This window comes from Heliangelus exortis, chromosome 3, assembly GCF_036169615.1.
Source record: "Heliangelus exortis chromosome 3, bHelExo1.hap1, whole genome shotgun sequence".
Classification (NCBI taxonomy): Eukaryota; Metazoa; Chordata; class Aves; order Apodiformes; family Trochilidae; genus Heliangelus; species Heliangelus exortis.
In genome coordinates this window covers 14,371,378-14,397,827 of record NC_092424.1, presented here as the reverse complement: position 1 = coordinate 14,397,827, position 26,450 = coordinate 14,371,378, and the positions used below count along the sequence as shown (strand labels likewise).

Here is a 26,450-nt window from a genome sequence, read left to right as displayed (position 1 = left end):
TGTTTTATTGGAACAGCACTCCTCTTCAGAGGACTCTCTTAGTATGTCATTAGACAACTCTTAATGAGAGCTGCAATAAAAATATCAGTGGGGTTTTGTTGTTGTTGCTGCATTTTCTAGGTCACATTTTTGTATGCCTTAACATGTTACAGATTATTTACTAAAAATAAATGTAGCAAGCTGAGAAAAAGGGGGCAAGAGAGTGTTTGTTATTGTTTTTCTATCGGTGACACACTTTGTAATGGTGCACGTTGCTTTATGTAATAAATACCAGGCTGTGTTTTTCACAAGCACACTGTTGAAAATGGCCACCAAGAAGCATGTCTTCTGACTGGGGTCTCAGACTGAAGTGTTTTGAAGGCCTTCTGACTTGAAAGATGCCTTTTCAGATTGTTGCAGTTTTAATAGTGTCTCAAATTCATTGAGAAGACACTTTTGCTTGTTTCTGTGGCATGAAAAAAGCAGCAGCAGCTGACTCCCTGAAGCGGTTAATTAGCTCTGAATAACTCCTGGAAATAGGTTATGATGCTGACAAGAGCCTTGTAAATGTCTTGGCCTTTTATTCTGAAGTTGCTTAAGTGCTCTCTAACCTCCAGGAAAGGAAAACACCAATATCCCCTGAAAGGGGTGACACTGATGACTGAAGATACCAGAAGGATCTTCAGGAAGGGTTTTACCAAGCTCTCAGCAGCATTCATCTTTTTTTATGCTAAATAATACTTTGAGTTGCAACTAGAAAAATATATGTTAAGCTATTCAGGGAACATACAAACTCATAGTAATTTACCACAACTAAAGCAGTACATTATATTTTACTTCCTCAAACAAGAAATGTGCAGGTTACTAAAAAGGCTGACTGAATTTGTATCATTAATTAATTCAGTGTGGGTACATATGAAGTCGTATTATTTTGTTCTGTATTTTGAAGGCCAGATTTCTCTCACTGGGCTGCTTTGTGTGGAATATCCACAATCCAGGCAAAACTTGAATTGGAAATGTGTAGTACTAAATAAATAAATTAGTTTGAGCACTGTTTCTATATATTAGTGTTACCCACAGAAAGCATACGAGGCATGCACATAGTTTGATGAAGTTTCCAGCTTCCAACACTTCACGTCACTCAAGCATTTGAAAGGCTCCTCAGTCAGAGGCTTCTAGTAGTCTTGGGTCCTGTGTTCTCTGTGATAAGCATGATCTTGTTTGAAAATAACAATTCAGAATAGTACATTGTACCAGCAATTTGAACATTAAACATCAAGACAAATTTGTCTTTAAACTTACACACAGGGGTTTCTAAATTTCCACTTTCATCACTCGCTGTAGTTCAGGGTCTTGGTATTCAGAGGGACTGGCATCAGCAAATGTCCTCAGTTCAGACTTTGCCCTCTTCTGTACATTGGTTATTGTTTAGAGAAATGTTTATGTAGCCTCAAGTGTGCTTTTTATTTTATTTATTTATTTAATGTGTAATGGAAACTATTTTCCCTTGAACTTTTTACCCTCTTGGGACTAGAGAACATCCACAGCTACTGCAAACAGTTAGTTTGCAGCTGATGGCATCCCTTTATCTTTACCAGTCTCTCAATTTTATTCAGGCAGTACCTGTTACTATATCTCAGAGTTAAGAGATAAGATCATGAAGGAAACAAGTAGAATGTAAAAAAAACCAAAAACAAAACGTGCCTGTACTTGTACATGTATGAAGGATCATAAGTGAACTTCCCTAATCAATCAAAATCAGGGCAAGCAGAAGAGATGTGCAGAATTGCTTGATAATGTGCATGTTACTTGTATGTAGTTGGACTGCCTGACGATTGTGAATGAAGAGCATCAAGAGCAATTGTAGATTTGTAAGGTACCCGAGTCTTGAAGGAGTATAGAGACTTGATATTTGCAGCTGACTAACAAATACATCCTTTTGTTTGCTCCTTTGGCATAATAAAAGGTTTTATATTTTTAGGAGATTTGAATTTTAGTATTGTCTATAAACTCTTATATTGTGATAAATATTATTGCTGGCATAAATATATACAACTGGACTGTTTTGAGTTAGGTTAATGTTGTATGTTACAAAGTAAATGTTACTGGAAACCTATGTTGCATGATTCTGTTGGCTCAGAGTTGTCCTAGCTAATTGCAAATCAACCAGCGAAAATGGAAGAAACAGTCTGTTATTATGTAAAACCACATAAGTGAATATATTCCCATATCAGGATAGAAGAATGACTGTACAGATTCTGTGTTCTCATGGTCAGGCTGCCCTCACTCAGTATCTCAGCCATTAGTGCTGGTTCCACGCTGTAACCTCTGCATGGGCACACAGCTTCTAATTCAAACGACAGAAAGCCTGGGAAAAGCTGGGGTTTTGTTCCTGTTTGTGTTGTGATCTGTACTACCAATTTAGGATGCTGTATTGTCTCAAATCTTATTTTCTATTTCTATCACTTTTTCTAGTTTAAGTCAAAGTTCTCTGGGACAAGGTTTATATAGTATCTTGATTTTATGTTAAGTGTTTCCAGGTGTTATGGAAGTACAAATAATACTTAACCTGATGTGCATGTGTTTTCTTCGTTGGGTTAGAAATGGCTGGAAATAGATGTGCATTTTCTCATAATACTATAAAAGTATAGCTTAAAATGGATGATTGATTTGTGCTGCATGCAGGGTATAACCTCATTACTTTCCTGCTTCTTGTGGTATACCATCTTTGTTCAGCACTAGGTATTTGTCCATATTGAGAAGTGTCCAGCCATTGGAAGGTGTGTCTGAGAATGTTGATAGTTATTACTTCAAACAGTCAACCTTTTTTTATTTGAAAGTAAATCCAAGTATGACAGTAGGAGCTCCTAAATCCTCCTGTGGGGTGCTCTTGCCACCGAGACTACAAAAAGTCTCTTGCTAAAATAAACCAAAACCCAAACCTATTGTGAATTAAGAAGCAACCAAATAATTCCATACAGCATATTACTAATGCATTAATCTGTATCATACCCTAGTGTAAAGTTGCCTGCTTTTATGACTGAGAGGTATAAGGGGGTTTGTTTTCTTACATATATTAAGGAACGAGAAAGCATCAAGAAAACTGAGTAGAAAGGGTAAGAATATTGAATTTTACATTTTAAAGCTTTGCTCTTTGACAGGTGTTGTCTGTTTTTTATTAAGTGTTATCCCAGTTTAATTTCTCCCAGGACTGGAAAGCTGACTGGCATTTTGCAAAAACCACTGTTTTTATTCATCACCGATTTTTAGTAGAGACTTGAGGGTTTAGACTATGCTTAATTGGTCAAATTATTTCTTTATCATTTATTTGTTGTGTAAATTAGGCTGAGAGTTTGCTTCAATAGGTACCTTAAATCAATTATCTAGCTCCCTTTCTGCCTCCCTAATAAACCTCAGCGTTTTCACTGCCTCCTGCAGTTCAGAAGTGATTCCACTTGGGCACACGTTTTACATGCAGGATTGCCACCAGTCCCTGCCTCGTGGGAGAGGTTTAGGCATTTCCTACAGTCTGTGATCTGTGCAGTTCCCTCCTTCTTCACTACCTCGGTTTGAGTGGAGGCATCAGTCACCACCAGGGAGGAATTTTAATTTAGATAGAATTGCTTTCTAATGGCAACTTTTAAAATTGTTTAGTTCTTAATTCCTTTTGTTGAAAGCTTTTTTCTTTTAAGTAAATGGATTGACAGAACAACAAGGAGACAGAATTGCCTGAAATAGTTTTTTTGGCTCTCTGTAAGCTGCATCAAATCTTGTTGTAAATGAACTTTAATAGAAAACCCCTTGGTTTCATTTTCATGTGATATCTGGTAACTTCCACTAGATCCTTTTTCATAATCTCAGCTTGATCTGTGTAATTTTTTAAATATTTGTGCCCTTTACAATACTGATTGTTTTCTTTTTCCCTTTAGGCTACCAATATCACCATCCCTCTAAGATGAGTAACAGCCACCCGCTTCGCCCCTACACAGCTGTGGGAGAGATTGACCACGTTCACATCCTGTCAGAGCACATTGGTGCTCTAATGAATGGGGAAGAATATAGTGATGTTACCTTTATTGTAGAAAAGAAACGCTTTCCGGCACACAGAGTGATCTTGGCTGCAAGGTGCCACTATTTCAGGTGAAGTATAGCTTTTTGTCAGGTTCACAGGAAATTTTCATGCAGATAAGACAAACGTTGTTTCTCTATGAACTTTTCAGTGTGTAATCATCTGTCCATTGAGTGTGACCTTTTCTGTGTGTTTCCCAGCGCATCAAATCATTGTGTCCAAATATAAAAAATACCATGTCATGATGTTATTCTTTTGACCTTCATTAAATTGGATTTTGAAGGTGGTTTCACAAATTCAAGAGGATGATAACTTGAGAACAGGAAAGTTCTGCAGTAAAATTGTTTTGATTTCTCAGAGTAAAGATGGTGTGCCTCTAATAATATGCTTAGTTTAATTTTGATGCATTGGAGCTGAGTATTTAAAGAGGCCTGGCTGAGGCAGGTCACAATATACATTTTAAATCCAGGAATAATACTAATTGAGGGATAAGGTAGTAACTGAAGTGTGAATGCAAATTGTGACCTAATTTTCTATCATATTTTTTAAAATAATTGTAAGTACTTCAATTTTTCTCAAGATTCAGGATTTCATCAGCTTTGTGCTGGGTTTAGAGTAAGGAATAGAAGCTCAGGAATCCCAACGCTTTCTGATCTGTCACTGCTAATGCAGTAGCAAACTATTGGTTTTACTTATTTTCTTAAGATCTTTTTTTTTTTCTTTCTCACTTGCAGCACTATGTTAGCAAGATAGGAGAATTATATTTCAGTTTCTTCTTTCCAAACTATTGTTCAAAGTGGATATGGACCTCTTGTGTTATATAAAAATATTGCATTAGGATATTATTCTTGTGCAGCTACTTACAGAGCAGAGCTGCACTTGAAAGTTTTTTCTTTTGTAGATTTGCATTCCCCTTGCTGTAAGTAGTCATTTATTCTTTAATTTTTGTCTGGTTTTTATCAGGATGTGAATTTCTGACATTTTATCTTCCTTACAGAGCATTGTTGTATGGTGGAATGAGGGAGTCTCAGCCAGAAGCAGAAATTCCTCTTGATGATACCACTGCAGAAGCATTTACCATGCTGTTGAAATATATTTACACTGGTCGTGCTACGCTACGTGATGAGAAAGAGGAGGTTCTCTTAGACTTTCTAAGCCTAGCACATAAATATGGGTTCCCAGAACTGGAGGATTCCACATCTGAATATCTTTGCACAATACTTAATATTCAGAATGTCTGCATGACATTTGATGTTGCCAGTCTGTATTCCCTTCCCAAATTAACTTGTATGTGCTGTATGTTCATGGACAGAAATGCCCAAGAAGTGCTCTCTAGTGAAGGCTTCCTGTCACTTTCAAAGGTATATCTTTTGTTTGCACTCTTTTCCTCCTCAGAATGTTAATTTTAATCTGTATTCACCTTTATTGTAGAATACTAATGCAAGCACCAAATACATGATATGTTAGTTAAAAGGTATTATTTTATACTAGTGAAACAGAGACAGCTGGAAATGCTGAATCCAAGCTGGACTGAAAATCCTGGTGATCTGTTCTACTTCTTAAATTTTGACCAGTTAATATAGATGATTATAGTGATTCTGGTGGAGTATTCTAAAAGGTGGGAGCATGCAATCTAATTATAATTTGTCTTTTTTTGATCCGTTCTTGAAAGACTATAATTTGGCTTGTGAATACTGCCTATGGGATATAAAGTAAAGAGTTGAAGATGGTAGAAGATACTCTATTAATTTACTCTATTACTTTCTTGATACAGGCTGTTCCTGTGATGAGTGATTTTATACTGTGTAAGTTAAATAATTCTGGAGGTTGCTGTGATTTACACAGCTGATAGTCAGCGTTTTCTGAAATTGCATAATATGTTGGTGTTGTAGGCTAGTTTGGATTTTTTGTGTGTTGATTTTGTTGTTAGATCCATAAATATTTGTGCCAGATCCTGGCTGTTCTATGAAGCTGAAATTTTCCACTTAACTCTGGAGTGGTCTTTGAGCTGGACATAATAGTGATGAAGTGTTTTCAAGTGGTGTTCACATGAAGCAGCAGATTATCTTGAATGAATTGTAGTTTAATTATTCTTTTTTTTTTACATCATTTTTCGTGGAAAAGCTGTGGTGGGTCTATTCCTTGAATGTTCTGCTGACTAATTTCCTTGTTAAGGGAAAAAATGCTTATTTCTTTTTACTGTACTCTGTCATGCACAGTTTGTTAAATCTGAGCTTTAAGAGCATATTATTAATACAGAAATAGACACGTGTCATTTTTCAGGAAGTGTACAATTTATGGTATCTTTGCATAGCCAGTCCTGGTATATATGAGAGATTTATCCTTTTAGTAGGCAAACTCATTATTCTGCTAACTAAGTGAAAATCTAAGAAGCTGTTCAATTATTTTTTTTTCTCATTTTGCAGTCAGCAGGTTTTCTACATGAAAAAGAGCCACTGAAGCTTTAACCTACTGATTCTAAGTTGGTACCAAAAGAGAGAAAGAGAGAGAGAGAGAGAGAAGGGGAGGGAAATCCCAGGTAGTTAGAAATGATTTTAAGAAAGTTATTCCAGTCCACACTTTCTTTTTCTCATCAGTGTTCTTATACCAGCATAAGTGGAAAGAAATGCTGTGAACTATTCTACCAAATCCCAAAATCACTTTCTGTATCCCAAAGTAAATTTTAAGCAGTAGCTGGAATTAAATTGATTTGAATAGCTCACCGCATTTCAGTTTTCACTTTTTTCTCCTAGTGGGTTTATGATACTACATATTATTTACATTATGGATTATATAATTCTTGCATAAGTAACTAGAGCAATCTACAGTTTGAGGTAGTGTCGCCTTTAGAGATTATTTTTAATAACTGCAAGTTAAAACATTCATTAAGGTTTGCTTTACTTTAATTTCCTTTTTTCCTAAAAAAATATATTATTTTATTTCTATTTATTTCATTGTTTTTTTTTGTTTTTATCTTTTTTTATCCAGGCTGCTCTTTTAAGTATTGTACTGAGGGACTCATTTGCAGCTCCTGAGAAAGACATTTTCCAAGCTTTGATGAACTGGTGTAAACATAACCCCAAGGAAAACCATGCTGAAATCATGCAAGCAGTCCGTTTGCCACTCATGAGTCTAACAGAATTGCTAAATGTTGTAAGACCTTCTGGGTTGTTGTCACCTGATGCCATCCTAGATGCCATTAAGATTCGTTCTGAAAGTCGGGACATGGACCTCAACTACAGGGGCATGTTAAGTAAGCATCAGGTTTTCTGTTTATTTGTTTTCTTGTTTAGTGTTTATAGTTGAATGGAGTATATGTTTAATTTGTGCTTTGAGGTTGTTTTCTTTTTTTTTTTTTAAAGGATTACATAAGGAAGTAACTTATGTACTGTTCCTGCTGTTTCTATTCCTCAGATATTATCCAACATTTTCTTGCTTTGTATCGCTGATACTGCTGAAATGTGTGTTTTAAGAGTATAATTTCAGAGAGGAAGTGTTATTTTTGTAGAAAAACTTTTATAAAAGCATCAAAAAGAGAAATAGATTTGCTGTGTAATATATGGTATTTAAGAGATGGCTTGTTTTCTAATTTGTGAAGATTTTCATCTTTTCTCAACTACTTTTGGTTTTTTTTCTTTACATGCTTGCCTAAATAGTACAAACGTGTCTTTGAAAATTTTGTTAAAGGAAGCCTAAAATGTGTGTGAAGCTTTTTGTTTAACTTTTGTCTGTGTTTTTTGTTAAGTCAGTTGGAATATCTAAAACTATTACTAGTTTGCTAGCTAGTGTGTGATTTGCCTCACAACAAAGAATAAAGTTACATGTTCTTTGAGAGCCTTCACTGTAGGCTGTCATGCATGATGAGCCCTGAAGAGACTCACTTTCCCAGAACTTCATCTTCTCTTTTTTCTCTCACAGAAGTTCTTGATATTAATATTTAAACATGAGTCTTAATATTAGGGTATTGTAAAAGTCTTTTTATGCAAGACATTCTGTTGACAGTGCAGTAGATAAACTTGAAAAACTTCTTTTTATATACATTTATATCTCAATAGTTATAAGTTCCTAATATCAGAATTTCTAGTTTTGACAAAATCACGGACTTTTAAAGAAGTGAATTTCTATCTTGTTTTCGTACTCATAGAAGCTCTTGGGACTTTTTCCTGCTTGTGGAAGCATTGATGGCCACTTGGAATTGCACAGTTGTGCATCTGATGTTCTTACGTAGTAGTACACAGTACAGTTAAAATTGTACCACTTCATATTCTGTTCTTCAGATGCTAAAGTCAGCATCCTTTTAAAATTTTTACTTCTCTTACCACCTTGCTTGAAGAGCTCAGGAGCTTTAATAATTTAGTTTTCAGATCACACTTTCTACAGTCTTGTCTTCAAACAAGATTCTTAAAAATGTCTTTTTACGAGGGTGGTTCATCAATGTATTGTTTTGTAATTGGAGTTAGGGATCATTATCCCCACTTATCTCAATGGGAGATCTGTTACTAGCATTTAACAGCTTCATTACTGTGAAATGGTAGCATAAAAAGCTTATTTTACATTGTTGGTTCAAAGCCCAAGTTGCCAAGATTTTCCCATTTCACTCAGATTTGTTTAGCTTTGCAGAGACCTGGTAGCTTGTATAGATGTTGAAATAGCTTGTATAGCTATACCTCTGTATATACCACTGCAAATCCACGATGCATCCATATCTTGAATGTTTTATGTGATTTTTTGTTTCCTTACACCAAAAAAACCCCCACAATATACAAAAAACAATCAAACAAAAAAACCTAGTTGAAATCAGAACAAAAAGATTGTAAAAAACAGGAAAAAAAATGAGAGATACAATGAGAGTTTGATCACTAGAAGATGGCAAATAGGTCAAAACTTTAAAACCAGGAGAAAAGTGATGATCGCATGAGGAAAGTGCATCAGAGTTTGGCAAAATGATTAAGAAGACTGAGAATATAGATACCACATACTAGTAAACGATCAGTTATTATTACTGATATCATTTATTATAGCTATCAGAAAATACCTGGGTGACATGAAATGAAATGGAAGAAACAAAATATCTAAAATGCATCTTTTTGTACCTTTTTTTTCCTTGAGTATGTATTTATGGGCGAGAAAGGATTCTGGCAATAAGTCTTTGTCCTGTCCTCATACGGCTGATTTTCAGAGCATCTAATTTGCAGTATGAGAGTGTAAATATAGCCATTGTTTCCTTTTCTTCTTAGTACCGGGGGAAAATATTGCAACCATGAAGTATGGAGCACAGGTTGTAAAAGGAGAGCTGAAGTCTGCTTTGTTAGATGGGGACACTCAGAACTATGACTTGGATCACGGCTTCTCTCGACACCCAATCGATGACGACTGCCGTTCCGGGATTGAAATTAAGCTGGGACAGCCATCAATAATCAACCACATCCGAATCCTCCTGTGGGACAGAGATAGTCGGTAGGTGCCAAGCTGACAGAAGAAGTAATGCACTTAGTACTGGTGGTGATACATCAGTGAGAAGCATTCATTAAAATATTTTATAGAAACAGTGTGATACAGTTTTGGGGATGACAATGACAGGTTTTATTTGGAAAAAACCCTGTATTTATTTATTGCAGGTTTGGTTGCTTACACACCAGACCATATTTTGTTATACTGTCTTTTAATATTTTAGTATATGTTTTGTGTCTTCGTTAAATAGTTTATAATACAATTTAAATTTTTAATTGATTTCTGTTTGCCACTTAGTTTTCAACTGCTTTTATTTCAGCATGAAAGCAAATATTCTAGTTCTAATGCAGAAACCATTTTTACATATTTATTACATATTGAAGGAATGTTTGTGTACATTTTTCAATATATCAAAATTGTAAGAAATAACACTGACAATAACTCAGTAAAATTTACTTAGAATACGAATTACTGACTAACTAGAGTAGTTACTTGAATCCACCTCATGGTCAAATTCATGGAGTATGAACTCTTATGGATGCCCTAAGTAACTTATACTCATCTGCGTTCATGTATTCCGTAATGATCTAAAGATCAAATCCATTATTTGAACTGCTTAAGTAGGAAAATTGTAATATCTGTCTGACAAATTGAATATATTAATTTAAAAACTCTGTGTTAGAGCAGAACAGAGTGCTTGTACTAGTGTTTTACTGATTTTTATTCTTTCATATATTAAGTGATTTTAAAAATACAAGTTACAACTAATCGTTCAAAACAAACTGCATGACTTTTTAGCTACTTATTTTTTTCAAGTAAATTACCCTGATTTAGTAACTGGAAGTTATTCTTCTCCTCTCTTCCTTTTGGAAAGGTTGCAAAGTAAAACATTGAAGGTACAAGGAACTATTTCCAGAAGCTGAGGCAAATTTATAAACCAATTTATGGATTGTTATAAAATTCAAGAAAGTATTAGAGACCTGTTATTAGTAAGGAGTTCCCTAGCAATTTTTAGAGATCTTGTAGCTGACAGAATGCTCTGCAAGGCATAAATTGGCAGCTGCTGAAACTCAGGGAAAAACCCCCTTCCCCTCGGGACAACTTATTAAAAAATTATCTGATGCATTGTGTCTTACACCCTTCCTCTGAAATTTGTAGAACAATTGTTGGTGGCAGAGTATCAGACTGGATCAACCTGTACTTTAGAGTCTGTTTCCATGAAATCATGAGGGTACAGCAGTTTCTGTGTCATCCTGACTGTTTTGGTTTTCTGTAGAAAGTTTGCTATTAGACATTATTTCACTTCTGATCAGGTAGAATACCTGAACTGTCAGGTTCCACCCTCCACCTCTTCTCCCAGGAGCTCAACTGTTTAAGATAAATGGAAAAGGAAGCATTTGGAGCACTGTGGCCAGTTGTGGGCTCTTCAGTATAAGATACTGGCACTGGAGGGAGTTTAGCAGGACACCAGGATTATGAGGGCTTGAACACTTGATATACAGAGGCTGGGAGAACTTGTTTTAAAAGGAAAAGGTTGAGAAGGGGGAACTTACTGATATCCACATATTTAATGGAAGGACACAGAGAATACAGAGCCAGACACCTCTTGAAACTGTGTGCTAAGAGTACAAAACATGTGGACACCAGCAGCAAGATAAATGACTATTAAATATTAGGAAAAACATCATAATGGGGTACTTGACGGTGGGAAGAGTTTACTCAGAGAAATTACGGCAGTCAGTCTGTGGAGGTATTCAGAACTTTACCAATCAAGGCCATAAGGACCTTTCTCTAGGACTGTCCTCTCTTTTTCTAGAGATCATTTCCAACCTTTGTACTTTTTTAGTCTAAGAATTGCCAGTTATTGTCTTCATCTTTCCCTTGGGATACATGAGTATACTGTGTCTGAAAGAGATGTTTCAGTGACTGGAAATCGCATAGTAGCTTCTGGTTGAACATCTTTTTAAACTACTATTTCATTTTAACTATCTCTATGAATCTCTGGTGTGTTAGATATCTTTATATAGATAATGTACATTTTTAAAAGAATCGAATACAAACTAACCCATCTGTTTTGCACCTCCAGTTTAGGTGTGTTATTAACAGATGAATTTTAGGTATAAAAGTGCTAAGTAGTGTAGTTGTTCAGATCAGTAATGCAAAAAAGATGCTATCCTTAAGAAAAACTCGAAGGCTAGTGCTGTGTATGATAATGAAACTGTATTTTTGAGATTTTTCTTTGTGCGGTACATTCAGAAAGCAAATAAATATCATATTGTATGTTGGTTACACATTTACAGTAGTCTGGTGATATGAGAATCCCTCAATTATCACCACAAAGAGGACAGTCAGTAGCTTTTGGTTCAGAATTACTCAGACTCTCAAATTCTGGAGCCTGATTCAGTCAAATATGCGTGGGCAAGTAATAATAATGCTGTTAAAACACAGTGTATTTATATGGGTTGTGAATATTACACATCTGGTTGGTGTGAATGTGAAAGCTGATTATACAGTTGACATCTCTAAGACTCTGCATTACCTTTCTAAGTGCATACCTTGGTATTAACAGTGTGTCCATCATTTTAAGAATTTTAAGCAATACCACTTTAGACATCAGCCCCTCTAAGTTCTTGGCAAAGGAATTGAACTATTAACAAAGGCATCAATATTTAACATCAAGTGCCTTTGTGGAACTCTGGAAGAGCAACTCTTCTTTTAGAAATCAGTGTGAAAGGAGGGTAAATGCTAACATGGTGCTGTTGAAATGCTTGTGAATCTTGCAAAGTGCTACTTTAAGTGAAAGAACATATTCTGAAACATATTTCACAATTTGCTGATCCACAGCTGGAGTTTCTACTTGCTTCTAAGTATCAGTCTTCTAAGTATAACATAGAAGTAGCTATAGCTTTTAAGTTTTGGTTTGGGTTTGCTTTCTTCTAACAGCAATCTATGAGCTGAACGTTAAGTTATAAGCAAGAGGAAGACACAGGTTCTGCTGGTGATGTTTTCAGTTTTTTGTTTTGATGAGATACTTTTGGGGTGTGTAAGTAGGTAGTGACAGGCTTAATAATACGCTGTGAACAACTGAAAGGGTCAGAAGTGAACAACATCAATGAGAAAATGATCATAAAGTAAATTTGCTTTTTTCAAGTGAAGGATTTGAATTTGCATTTTTTATCTGCTAAATGTTTTTTCATATATTTTTCTTTATTGATATGGCAGTAGAAATAAGTATGTCACTGGTGTTTCAAATTTTTTCTACACAGGAGTACAAGTGACTATTTTTAAGACTGAGTGGAAAGTCTTCACTGCATTTTTTGAGGGACAATGGTCTTATCTAATTACTGCAGATTGTGAGTGTTAGGATATTCTAAATAATTGTGAAAATGCAACCTAACATAACTGCATATGAATTCATTTTCAAAGCCAGTTTGAAAATGGGGATCTCTTTTAGGTATCTTAGATGCAGGTCTGTGAGGAGGAACAAATAGCCTTCTTTTCAGCACAAGTGAAGGAAGTATAAAATTTGATACCTGCGTTGTGGCTGCTTGTATTTTAACCAGTCTTTTTTTCCGCTCCATAGGTCTTATTCCTACTACATTGAGGTGTCCATGGATGAGTTAGACTGGATTCGGGTGATTGATCACTCTAAATACCTCTGTCGGTCTTGGCAGAACCTCTATTTTCCTGCCCGTGTCTGCAGGTTAGTTCATCAATGTGTTGCTGCATGGCTATTACTAAATAATGCAGATGCCTGAAGGAGTGCAGGCTCCCTGTTTTGGAAATTCTGGTGCTTTCATCCCTAACTACTGTAACTCCTCGTTCTCTTGTTTTCCTCCTGCAACTGATGCTTTTTTTTCCTATTCAGTAGCATTGCTTAGCACTTTTTTTTCTACTCAGAATCTCTCCTTGGCTGCCAAAATGTTTAATATATGTTTGCATCCTTGCTATACAACTTGGAAGTGCGTTTTTATGTTTTATATATTTTCTGCCTTTGCACTGAAAGAGAGAAAGGTGAGAGTTCAGGCTAAGGAGGTTTGAGCAATGCTTTGTGTAAACCCAAGGTTGATCTAGGGTAGGACTTTCCTTAATCTTCTTTCAAAAGGGCTGCTATTCTCAGGCTTCCATAGACTTGTCCAAAAGTGATTTTCCTTTTTCAACAGCAGTTTATCTGTCTGTCATCCTCTCCTGCAGTTATCTTCATTGATGTGTCTGTAATCTGTGCTGCATTTTGAGAGCATTGGTATATTTTGGTGAAGGTTCTTTGTAGCCTTGCCTGAAAGTGAGGAGAAGGAGAAGTGGAGTTTTATGTGGTATCTCAACCATTTTTTGGTACCTAATGACTTCTTATATATTCTTTCTCACCTGTGATTTCTTAATCATCTGCAAGTAAGTTGCTGTTTATCAGAGGAGCAGAGTAATAGGAGGGAGTTTGTCATGTGCTGTACTTGTATAAATAGATACATACTATCTAGTTAAATGCTTGCACAAGCACAACTGGAGACCTCCCTCTTGTTTTATTTTAGCAGGTATTTGAACTATACAGTTGTCCACGTAACTGCAGCACAGATTTCATTATCACATAGTCCTTATGCTTCTAATTTTTCCTGTTCTGCTTCATGGTTCCCAGTAGGCCCATTATTTTCTACATATCTCTGTTACTCACTAGCAAATCCACTGAGTGGTGGGGAATTCCCTGGAGGTGCAGTGGCTTTGGAGAACAAGTGAAAGAAAGAGCTAAAAAGAAAGTCAAGTAACAGCATAAGTTTGAGTACTTATAGTTAAGGAGCAGTTACCTTAAGGCAGTGGGAGCTCTCAGTTGTGAGTGACATGATAATTCAAGGTAGTTTAGATAAGGCTGTTCAGTAATCTCTTTTTACAGCACTGAATTGAAGCCTACATTATATTAAGAGGTCATTTGCTAGTCAAAAGTAAAAGTGCTATGACTATAATTTGCTGGGTTTTATGTATTTTTTTCTGCAAATAATAAGAAATGGCTGTTTTAAATGTAAATTGCTGACAGGTTTTTTAGGAACTCCATTTAACAACTTTGTATTTATTTATTTGCATTATAAATGGGTCCAACTTGAAATCTTGCTGTGCTTTAATCAGGAGTTTGGACCACTTGATCTCCAGAAGAGAGAATTTGAGTGGGAGAGACTGTGTACGCATACATATTAGTAATTGAGGCCTTTAATTTTTACTTTAATTAATATTCTGTATAGAAAAAAGTTAGCAAGAAGAACTAAATTTTTTTTCTGTCTGTAATTCCTGGGGTTTTTTTTGGTTCTGTATTTAAAGTAGTTTTGCTTACTTTAAAGATTTTAACTAATTATGTCTAGGATACTAACCCGCACAAAACAGAAATCCTAAAATGCATAGCAGTTTTGTCATGATGAACTGCAGTGTTGTGAGGACAAATATAAAATATGAGCTCATATAAGATTGTCATTTTATTCTTTTGGTATTTGATAATGTGTTTTTACAGCTGTTATGCATGCCTGTCAAAGAGCAGATAGGTTTTAAGTGGTTTATATGCTCTTTCTGAAAAGAAATTGTAATCAGATTATCAACGGGTAATGAAAAATACTTCATTTGAAGATGTAAATGCCTCTCCTATTTTTCAAGTAAGTTTGCAATGCAACTCAGCAAATCACTCATTTATTAGCACTAAGTTAATCAATACATTCTTGACATTCAGAACTATTTATATTTTCCTATAGCTCAACACATCTGCTTGAGTCAGTGTGATAAGTCCCCGTGCCAAAAATTTTCTGTTCATGGACAACAGTACTGAGGAGTGAATTGCAAGCATCATGCTTCTCTCTTGTTGTTAATTATAACATTGATTCTCCTTTTGTCTTTTCATAATGTGATAATAATCTCTTTAAAAAAAAAACCCATCACTCAGGGAACCATGCAGCAATTTAAAAAAATGCTTGTATGCCTTCTTGTCAGTGGAAGATGCTGGGCTTAAGTCTCTTGCCACAGTACATTTTCCTACCACTATAGATTTGAGATAGATGATGGGTTTGGGGTTTCTGTATTTCTTTGTTAGTTTTTTTTTTTTTTTTTCCCCTTTCTTCTATAAAAAGTTGATTTTTAGCTCTAAGTGCTTTATGGCATCACTGTATAGGATAATTTCTTGAGTAGTTATGGAGAATTGGTGACTAGGGTTTTTTTGTTTGTTTTTAGAAAACCTTTCACTTTTCTCTTAAGTCAATGTATCCATTTCCAAATCTACAATCAGTGCCTTTTCCACAGTAGCTGTATAAAAAAATGCAGCCTCCTGGCAGTTAGTTGTTAAAGAAAATAAGTAACTTACATGACAATGAAGTAGGACCAGTTCAATCTCCGTAACAAGTAATTTATTGTGTTAGTGTGTTATAGTCTCTTTCATGACTTGGCATTGTGGAATGGTCACAATAGTGTTAGAGTTGGAGGGATTATTGTGCATCCTGTGAAACATAATTTGTACTTGACAAAGCATGTACCAAGCTATCCAAACCAATTAGGCAGAATGTGGTGATTATTTACCCTCCTTCTTTCTTCATGTTATTTGTGTACTCCAGGCTAGGTTTTCAGTAGGTTCAAAATAACTTTTGCCAGCCATAAACTTTGTCTAAATTAATACATGGGTAACAGAAGGGCAGTGATCAAATGCTGAAAAGCAGATGACAGATTTTGATTTACTTGTGCTTTGTAGGATGAAATCTCTGATTTAGATATACAAGCTAATTTGTACAAGGAAGAGCATTTATTAGGCACTGAAACTTAGTATAACAGGTGAGAGGGTATTGTATTTTGAAAGGGGTTTTTTTAGTAAGAGAAAACACTAGGTATAGTACCTGGGCTTTTTGTTGACATGATTATATTTTAGATATTTAATTTTTGCTTTAAATACCTTTAGAAGACATTTTTCCACCACCTGTAAGTGGGACAGTCATATACTATGTACAAAAGGAAATAAGACAGTTGGGATCACTGGGTAATTTTTACTGTTTTAGTATGGTACATTTTTTTCTTCTTAGAATTCATTTTGGTCCTAATTTCGTAGTTTGCACCTAGGTAGCAATTTTGATGTGAGCTGAAGGCTTTCTTCAGAGGGAAGCTGGGAGGCAAAAAATGGTCATGTAATGCAGATTCTTGTCGATTAGGAACAAGTGTCAGGTTCATAGCTGTTTTAGTTTCCTCTTTTAGTAGTTAGGCAATGTGGAAGATTTTGTGTTTGTTATCCTTGTGTGCTTTATTACTGATTTTTGAGGTTAGTAGTTTTCTTTCCTGTTTGCAAATGTTTTTAATATGTACCCATTAATTAAGTCAACTGCTTACCTTGTCATTAACCTGAAAAAATTACTACTATCTGCTTCCTTATATTAAAAAGTAAATTTGTTCTTATACAGCACTAACTCAGTCCAGAGTTCTGATATTGTTGATTTGTGTTGTTTTTCAAGAAATTGGTGATAAAGATCATAAAGCAGCTGCTTGTAAGGTCTTTTTCATAATCCATTTGGATAAATGTCCACAGCTCCTTTCTAGGGATAGAAGGTAGAGGCATGAAGTGAATGTTGGTACATCTAGAGATCTTTGATCAGGAAATGCTACTGGCTCTTCTATCCATTTCACTGTTTTCATATTTCAATTTTTGTGTTGTGAATTCATCTTTTTCCTTTGTCCTAGACCACAAATTTTAAAGAACTTCATTAAAGCAATTACAAGAAAATGAAAAATCCTGAGGTCTTAATATAAGTCAAATTCTGCCACAAGATGTCAGTATAATAAAAGTTTAAGACAATTTTTTTTCTGTTTAAGCTCCTTTACTGAAGCCTTTATTGCTCATGTAGATTTTGCTTGAGTACTGAACTTCCCAGATTTATGGAATCATTGCCTTTGCTTTAGAGAGAGCAAGTACAGAGGTGGTACATTAAATCAGAAGGAAACTCAATTTTTTATGGTTGATCTGATCTTAGATGATGCTGAGTTTTAATAGGGGGAGTATTCCCCTAACCATACCAGTTGATATTTTGAGAAGTTATGCTATTTTTTCAGTAATACTAGAATTTGAAAAATGTATTGAAAGGGAAAGGAGTCAGTTTTTACCTACATTTACCTGTATTTGTTACTATTTTATTGTTTTATCTCTTCTTGGTACTAAACCATGTTTCTATTAGAATAACTGATAGGTATCTGTAGAGTAATGCTGCAAATATGGTAAATTTACTGAATATATTAGTTTTCCCATTTTTTAATTTGTTTTAAATCGAAAAAAATTTTGAAATTTTCTAGTACTATGAGGTGGCATTGGTAGTGGCTTAGTATGTCTAAGTGCTCTGTGTGTTCCTTTAAAGTACTTGGTTGCTTATAGAAAGAGGTGCAGAATTATTTTTACTTCAGAAGGTGTATTCATGTATTAAATATATTTATCAGTGCAGAGAGAATTTCTTGCCTTTTCTTTTGTTAAGCATTGGTGATATTGAGTGGGTTTTTGTTTAGTGCTTCAGCAGTTTTTGCTACTAATGATTACACCATTTGTAATCTTCTGCCTGAGTGGAGACAAATTAAATTGTAGACCTTGCCTCCTGAGAATTAGAAAAAGCAAAATGTAAAAGCAGTAGAAGTTGCAGTACTAACACAGTTCTAAACTAAGAAATGGTGGTAGTTGTGCACAATTATATTGCAGGTAGTGGCATTCAAAGAGATGTGATTTTTCAAGTAAAAGCTAGATGAGATTTTTTTTCTTTAGTTCTCTCCTTGGTCAGGCTGCCTCAAAATGCCTGTGCTTTGTACTCCTGATGGTGCAGTCATTTTATTTTTTGTTCCACCTGGGAGAACCACTCAGTGAAATTAGTTAGTGATTAGGCAGCAGTGACTCAATTTCAGCATTGCCAAGTAAATCTGTGACACCTTCATCTGTAGTAGATACCCATTTTGCAGTTTTCATGTGCTTGCTGGAAATTAGAGATTATAATTTGCCAAAAAGTATTCTGAATATGGTTCAATTTAAGAAGATTCTTTTAAACGAGTGAGGAGTTAACTCGAGAAAAAAAGCAGCTGAAGCTCTGTCTCATGTACTTGGAATAAACTCAGAAGAAAGCAGTTCTGCAGGTATAATTTAGCACTAGTTTTTTTAAGCAACTAATTTGGTGTCCTATCCCCTGCTCTACTGGAGAACAGTGGTATACAGAAATAGCCAATAGACATCTAAAAAGGCTTTTTAACTTAAAATGCAACTCTGCTACATCACTTACCTAACTGAAGTATTACCAGCTAAGAGTTGCTGGCAGTAGCTCTGGTAAGGCCTTTAGTTGGTCTGAAGAGCATTTGAAAAATTTTTCATCACCAAGTAATACCCTTATGAAAGGGCTTATTGCAAATGGAATGATTAGGCTTGGGCAACTGAAACCAAATTTGCCTTAGTTACTGCACTTGAGAAATACCAGTGGTTGCATAGGCAACATGTTGGTTAGTTATTGTATTTGTACTGTGCTTTGGATAGCATTGACTGTTCTATAAATATTTTATTTCTCACTGTGCAGGTGTGCTGATGTTTTGGAGTTCAGGAAAAAAAACACAAACCATGCTGCCCAATACAATTTAATTTTTCTTTACTTCTGAATAGCAGAAATCTTAAAATCTTTTCCTAACTCTCAATACTATTGGTAGTACAGTGATAATGTAATGCCCAGAGATAATGAAAAATTACTTTGGATTATATTACTGAAACCAATTATATTACATTTATATTAAAAGAAAGCAATTTTGAATTGTTACTCCAGATCTTTGAGGGTTTTCATTGATGCTAATTTCACAACTCAGTTTTCACTGGATGCAATTTTCTTTTTTGTTGGGGAGAAGAGCTAATCACTCTTTCTAGCACAACCTGATCATTTCAAGTAGTCTTTATTAACATGTTTCAAATACCTTACTTTTTAACTTTCTGAAACACAAATTATTTCCTGAAGCCTCAATTTTAGTGGTTTATTATCTGTTTTGGTCTTTTAAACACCTTTTTTCCATAATATGTTCAATCTGGTATTTTTTTTGTTTTCCTAAGAAGGCAATAGTCTCAGATTTTTCAAATGAGGTATATCATCTGCACAGGAACAAGAAATCTATTGCCTCATCTGGGACAGAGTGTTTGTTGACTCAAAATATCTCTTTCTTCATTTCAGTATCTGTATACTTTTGATCTTAAGCTTCACTCTAGCTTCAGCTCCAAATGCTGTCCTTGTGATATAGAAGCTCATATCTACAGGCATAATCATTGAAGAACTTTTATCAAGGCAGCTTTTTTCTTCTCCAGTTCTTTCTCTGTCTCTTCCATAGCAACTTCAGTTAACCTAAAGAAGCAATTCAGCTTTGAGGAAAAGCAAAAAAGCTATTGTGTGTTTAAGCTGTTGATGACAACCTGCCAACAGCTCTTTCTCTGGAAATGAATATTTGTCTGAAGAAGTGAATGTGGAGGGTTCAGTATGACTTGTACAGAACTATGAGAGAGACCTTGCCAATCCAGGTTGCTGCATATCAATTTAAAAAGTATAGTATATTCCTTTTTTAGTTTTTTATTTATTGGTTAGAAGAAACAAATACCTTTTCAAAAGAGCTACATCACATATTTCTCATGTTTGACAGAATTTTTGTAGGATGGTTAGAAATTCTATGGATTAGGAATTTTTATGTGTTCATGGTGAGTTTCTTAAACTATAGGTCTGTGCTTGAGCTATTTCACCTCATAAAAGAGATCTGACCTAGCTGGTAGCTGTGGTAGATAATGTCAGCAGGTATTCAGCTTCACAGTGACACATAGAGATACATCTAAACACATTATTATTAAATCATTCATAATAATTCTACAGGAAGCTGTAATAAAGTTAATGTTGGACGAGACAAATTTGTGCTAAAAAGTAATCTTCAACACTGTTTTTTCTTAAAATCCTTTCCTATGATTTCTGTAATGCTTCAAGAGCTAAGAAGTAACTGTGAAAATTTGCCATATATGTTTACAAAGGCAGGCTTTTACAAAAGGAAACCTTGTTTTGCCAAATTTGCAAGAATCCTGCTTTATTTTAGTTTGTTGATTAGTGATGGCCATCTGTTAGTTGTTTGATGTTGTTTGATGCCATTGTATAAAGCGTTTCTTGTTTTCCCTCATTTCTCAACATGTAATGGGTATGGTTTGTTGATGTATAACTGGAACAGTGCCACACTTAAAATTACACGTTATGAATATTGAAATTGTGTACATAAACCCAAGTAGTATATTTGTAGGGAGTCACTTTTAAGTTTCTAAGTTTGTAAAGCCATCTGCCCACCAGCACTTGGCCAGTCTCAGTTGTGGTATAATTTTGATTATGTTAAAAATTTTGTAGTAAATCAAATCAGTCCTTGTAGCATTTTCTAAAAGTATTAATCAATGTATGAAGGGGAAAGTCAAGAAGTAAACCACTGTTCGATGTCCTTTCTCTCTGGAAAAGCTTTTAGAACTGGTGTCAAACTTTAGCTTCTTGAGATTGTACTATACTTGCTCTTTCTCATCCTGGTTTCAGTTTCTTGCAGCTGTAGATAGCTTTCTGTTCTACGAAATATGACTGTTTACCCTCAAATACAGAAGAAGATAGGACACAAACAATTAAAAATGGGGAAAAAGGAAAGCTGAAAAGACAAAAATTACCAGCTTGGGTGCTCTAGGGGATCAAATTTATTGGAAATAAGGTGTGAAAGTGTGCATAAACATCTTCAACTGTCAGAAATTAGTGAATGAACAAAAGGAAAGAGTGGAAGAGAGCAATCACAGAGAAATGTTTGGGAAAAAAACAGTGGAAGTGAAAAATATTTTTTAAATTAATTTTCTAGTTGGGATAATTGTAAGAAAACCATGTGTAATTTGTCATTTTCAGGCTGCTGCTGGAGGCCATTATCTTATTACTTGTATTCTGTTCTGAGTGGAAGAAAGAGTGATCTTTGTAAAACCAGATTCTGCATTTGCATTTTGCTTTTTACCACAAAGCAATTTTTCCAGCTTTGTATTTTCATGCTTGTTTTTCTTTTGTAAAATTGGGACTAATATATCCCTACTTCACTGGAGATGTAATAAGGATCTTGCCAATTTGAGATGCAGTAAGTAATATCATTAGTGGTCAGTGAAGTAGTGCCTTCATTACTTCATACCGTGTTCTTTGTTGTTTCTGTTGGGGAAAAACAGCAGTGATGGAAGGTGTATTAAGTATTGATTTCTAAATATGTATTCTGTTCAGTTCAATTATCCTTCCTGTTTTAATGGCAAATTGCAAAGTTGGCTGGTCAAGCAGCATTCTCACTAACACCATAAGTATCCTATTGAGTCAGATCAATGAGCACCTTGCCCTGTGTCCTGTCTCTGACCCTGAGAGCAGGAGCTGCTGCTTAGAAAGAGGCTGTGATAACTTGTCTGAGCTGCTTAGAAACAAGTGTGGTTTTCAAGGCTCTTCTTTTCATGACAGAGTTTTGCAAATGAAAAAAACTTCTTTGGCTTTCATAGTTCCTTGACTGACAATGTGACTCTCATGAGACTTCCATTTTTGTTCAGTTCTTGTGTTAAGGCTTGAAAAAATTAAGATTTGGCAGTATTTCTTTGGGCTGAAGTTGGTGCACTCTTTACAAAGATTAATTGTCTATGCTTTAGGAGTAAATTAGAATGTAATTTTTGTGGTTATTTGTTTTCTTTTTCCAAAAATCTCTCTGAATTTATCGAGGAAATTTCTCAAGTTATGCAATATCTGGTTTTAGAGGGAGGATGGAAATGTAGGAGTTATATTATTATTTGTAGGTATGACGAGAATTATAGCCTTTTAAAATGAGTGAAACATTCTGAAATTGAAATAATTATTTTATTTCAGGTTCTCTTATGTACAGTTGAGGGGGAAAGATTTGGTTGTTTTGCAGATTTATTTTTAAGTGGTTACAGCTGAATTGTATTGGCACAATCCTTAAAAGTCACACACAAATTTAAAGAGCTTTAGTTATGATTTGTATTTGTTGGTTTTTTTTTCTGATACACTTGATTTTTCAAATATGTGGGAATTGTTTGTGGAATTAATAAAAACTTTTTCAAATTACTTGAGGTTACATGTCTCCATTTTCATATTAACTTGACAGTTGCCCTTGCTCTTACTATGCCATTGAAATTTGGATAATGGAGCTTACAGTTTATTTTAAAGAGCAATTAGTTCAAAAGAAAGTAGTGTGTTACCATTCCTGTAACAGGGTTTTTAGAGTCTAGCAATTAGGAGTTTAAATGTCACATGAAGGCCACTAGAAATTGGGCTACTTGGACATACGAAAAAATGAGTAAATTATGAGCACACAGTGTTAAGGCATGCAGTCAATCCTAATTGTGCTTCCACACACTGAAATGTTTTTCAGTGCTTATTAATAAGTTTTTTACCTGATAAAATGATCTTCTAAATCTACTGAACTTAGCTTTTAATTATTTGATTATTTTTTTATTTTTTACAGTATCTGTAGTGGGACAATTTTCTGTGTAAAATGTGTATTTGTTCATAAACTCCACTAGCATAAGACTTTTTTTTTTCTTTTAAGCCAGTGATGCTAATATTTTTTTGGAGGATAGGAGTTATTTATGGGTTTGGGTTTTTAATGAGTGTTCTTGATTCTGATTTTATAGGTAGAAAGACTAAGGATGAGTAGAACACCATGTGTATGTGTATGAACAGACTCTATCCATTCAGACTGTAGGTCATCCCCCTTTTTATAAGGGAAAGATTTAATGTATATTTAGATGAAAACCGATTTTAAAACTTCAGTAGATCAAAACAGGGAGAAGGTCTGGAAGACATTATGGCTGATGATTCCAGTTTGTAATAAATTATAAAGCAAATATGACAGTTGTATAGAGAGATGACTTCTTGTGTCATATTTCATTGTGCTTTCATAGATAAGTGTGTAAATATAAAGGAAACAAATAGTTTCAATGTGGCAAATCTATATTATTTCTTTGGAGTGAAAATGAATGAAATGGAAATAATTCACTCTAGGTGAATCTAGAAGCTATAAATGTATTTTAGCCTCTTGGTGGGGGTTGACATACTGCAGATTAGTAATAAGAGAATGTTCCTCAAATCATCAAGGGTATTCAGACATATTCATGAGTACTGAGTTACAGTAAAGAAAAAGGGGTTCATTGTACTCTCATGTGATTTATACAGACCATCTCTAATTTGTTATTTTAACGGAAGCTGCTGTACACTGTAGAAAATTATTTGTCAGTCTTCTTAAACCCTTTTTATGCTTTATACTATGGAAAGTTTGTAGTTACCTGTGCCTTGTCTGCATTTCTATGCATGATGTGATTTCTGGGAAGATGCTGAAGGCACTTTACTGTCCTCTGCCATGTGGGCATGTGTTGGCATCATCACATCTAGTGCCTCACTGGTCTTCCCTGTAGATGTCTGGAAAAAAAATATTATCAGATTTGAGCTCAGCAGCATGTTTAGAATGCTTTGCTTCCATAACTGACCGATGAACTTTTGACATTTTGTAGAGAATGAGACATCTGCCACATGTAAGTTGAGCACATGGGGTTTGTAGTAATGATACACAAGCAAGGTAGCAGGAAAAGTATCTGCAGCCACCATAACTCTTCCTATCATCTTTGTGAATGCAAAGAAAATTAGAACTAAACTGGCTTGATCATTGTCCTGCTGATGGGCACAGCAAAGTAGCTAGAAAATTATTATATTATAGAAATGTTAGTTATGTTTTCAATTCTGACTAACATGGCTTTGTTTACAGGGTAATAATATGGCAGAATGCATGCTAATAGCTTGTTCTTTGAAAAAAAGTTAGTTCCTTTGTCTTACCTAATTGTTTAGTTATTAGGAATTCTGTTAATACAACTTCAATGAAAATTTTAGGACACATTTCTGAAGCCAGCTTTCCTTGTGTATCTGTTATCCAGTGTTAATGCTGGAGAAGTGCAGATGCTCACTCTAGTTTTCATGTGACATTTGAGATTCTCTGCAGAAAAACATGATGGTAGGTATTTACTTTTCTAGCACTTGCTGAATTATCACACACTTTTAAAAATTGAAATACTTGTTGAATTAAGTAAAAATAAACATTTCTCAGTTGGAATCCTCAAAAGTTGCATTTTAGACACAGTACTGGTTTGTATCTAAAATAGTCCAAAAAGGCGTTCAGTGATTACACTTAATCACTTTAGTCTGTACTATTAGCTTGTTTAGTACACATTTTTTCCAAAAAATATTGTTAAAAGAATGATGAAAATCATTGGCTAAGGAAAATTGCTGAAAAGAATACATGCAATGCAAACTGAGTGTCTGCCCAGGCTGGCTTGTTTCTCTATTAACTTTGGCAAGTATTGGACCTCAGCTGGAAATGCCCTGGAGTGATGCATTCTTCTGAGTGTTTTGAGGTGATGGCAATTTAGCATTTCTTTGGGAGGTGGGGACAGTAAGAGGAAGTACTGTTCTTGACCAGCTTCTTGAGCATTTGGAGGACTTCATTAGTTTATAATTTAGAAAGTCTTTAAATATTTAAGCTGACTAAAGAACATCTGTTATGCCATTTTATTTTAAAGTAAGCTTGGTGGTACGTTATTTAAAATTGCCATTTTGGCGTAATTTATAATCTGATCTTTATTATGTAGCTTCATAGCTTACATTGTATGCAGCTGTTGTGATGCAACTGAAAAAGTTGAATACATTTCTTCTCTGTTGCCCATAAAGGAAATGTTTCAATATGAATATGTTAATGGTCATTATATCAATTTCTTAAGTGCAGGTAGGAGGAATATCTATTGATTGAATATAGATGTAATAGTTCATATTCAAAATCTATGAAATAGAAGTAATATTTTGCAGCTGGGTAACTGCTGCAGTATAATTTTTCAAGCAGAGTTGTGAAAGCAGCTGTAAAAATGGAAAATTACATTATTTTCTTATTCAGGCACAACTAGACTTAAGTATCTTTGTTCAATTTAGCTTCTGTTGAATTATATCTGCGTAAGGAGCTAAATTATGTATTTTATTTCATTCACTGAGATAAGAATTTGGTTTGGGGTATTTAAATTAGGAACTGTATGCAGTTACCATGGAAATTCCTTAATTGCAGTGTTAGAACAGAGGTCACTCAAACAACAGTGTGCCTTTATGTAAGGTGCTTCATGTTGGGCTGATAGGAAAGTACTGAGTTTTTTATTTCTAATGGCCATTTTAAAGGAGATAAGAGCTTTTTCTGGGGTTCTTTTGAGTGTCTTTTGTCTTACTTGCTCACATACTTTTCTGCTTCTCCTTCCAGCCTCTGGTTTTCAGAATGGGTTTGTGCTGTTTCAAACATTGTCTGGAATGAATGACTTGGTGGTACTATGGAGCTTTCCTCCCACTTGGTCTTTAAGGAGGACTTCTGCATTTACAGTATAGCACGGTCAAAGAAAGCAACACAGCTGGTGAAACACAGGTCTTACAAGAGGTGGCTGATGAAACTGAGGTTGTTTAGTCTGGAGAAAAGGAAGCTGAGGTACCCTACAAGTACCTGAAAGAAGGTAGCGAGGTTCATGTTGGTCTCTTCTCCTGAGTAACAAGCAAAAGAACACTCAAGATGTGCTAGGGGAGGTTTAGTTTGGATATTAGGAAAAATGTCCTCACCAGAAGTTTTGTCAGTCACTGGAACTGTGCTCAGGGAAATGGTTGGTTCACTGTCCCTGAAGGTATTTAAAAGTTGTGTAGATGTAGTGCTTATGGACTTTAGTGATGGACTTGGCAGTGCTAGGTTAGTGGTTGGACTTGGTGATCTTAAAGGTCTTTTCCGAACAAAATGATTCTGTGGCCATATGTATCTTGATCTATTGGTCAAGCAAGTTATGCACAAACCTATGATTCTATGATTCTATGAAACCTGTCAGTTCTTCACTTTACATATAAGCTTCAGCCAC

At 35.0% G+C, this 26,450-nt stretch overlaps 1 protein-coding gene across 3 annotated transcripts in view; it reads left to right on the top strand.

Moving 5' to 3' along the window:
- BTBD9 (BTB domain containing 9) overlaps positions 1–26,450 on the top strand; it is a 110,183-nt gene that overhangs the window by 3,449 nt on the left and 80,284 nt on the right. For all 3 annotated transcript variants that reach the window (XM_071739364.1, XM_071739365.1, XM_071739366.1), the window contains 5 exons: positions 3,909–4,119; positions 5,046–5,409; positions 7,037–7,301; positions 9,286–9,505; positions 13,083–13,202. In XM_071739364.1, coding sequence (XP_071595465.1) covers positions 3,909–4,119; positions 5,046–5,409; positions 7,037–7,301; positions 9,286–9,505; positions 13,083–13,202 — 1,180 coding nt within the window. The remainder of the gene's footprint in view (positions 1–3,908; positions 4,120–5,045; positions 5,410–7,036; positions 7,302–9,285; positions 9,506–13,082; positions 13,203–26,450) is intronic.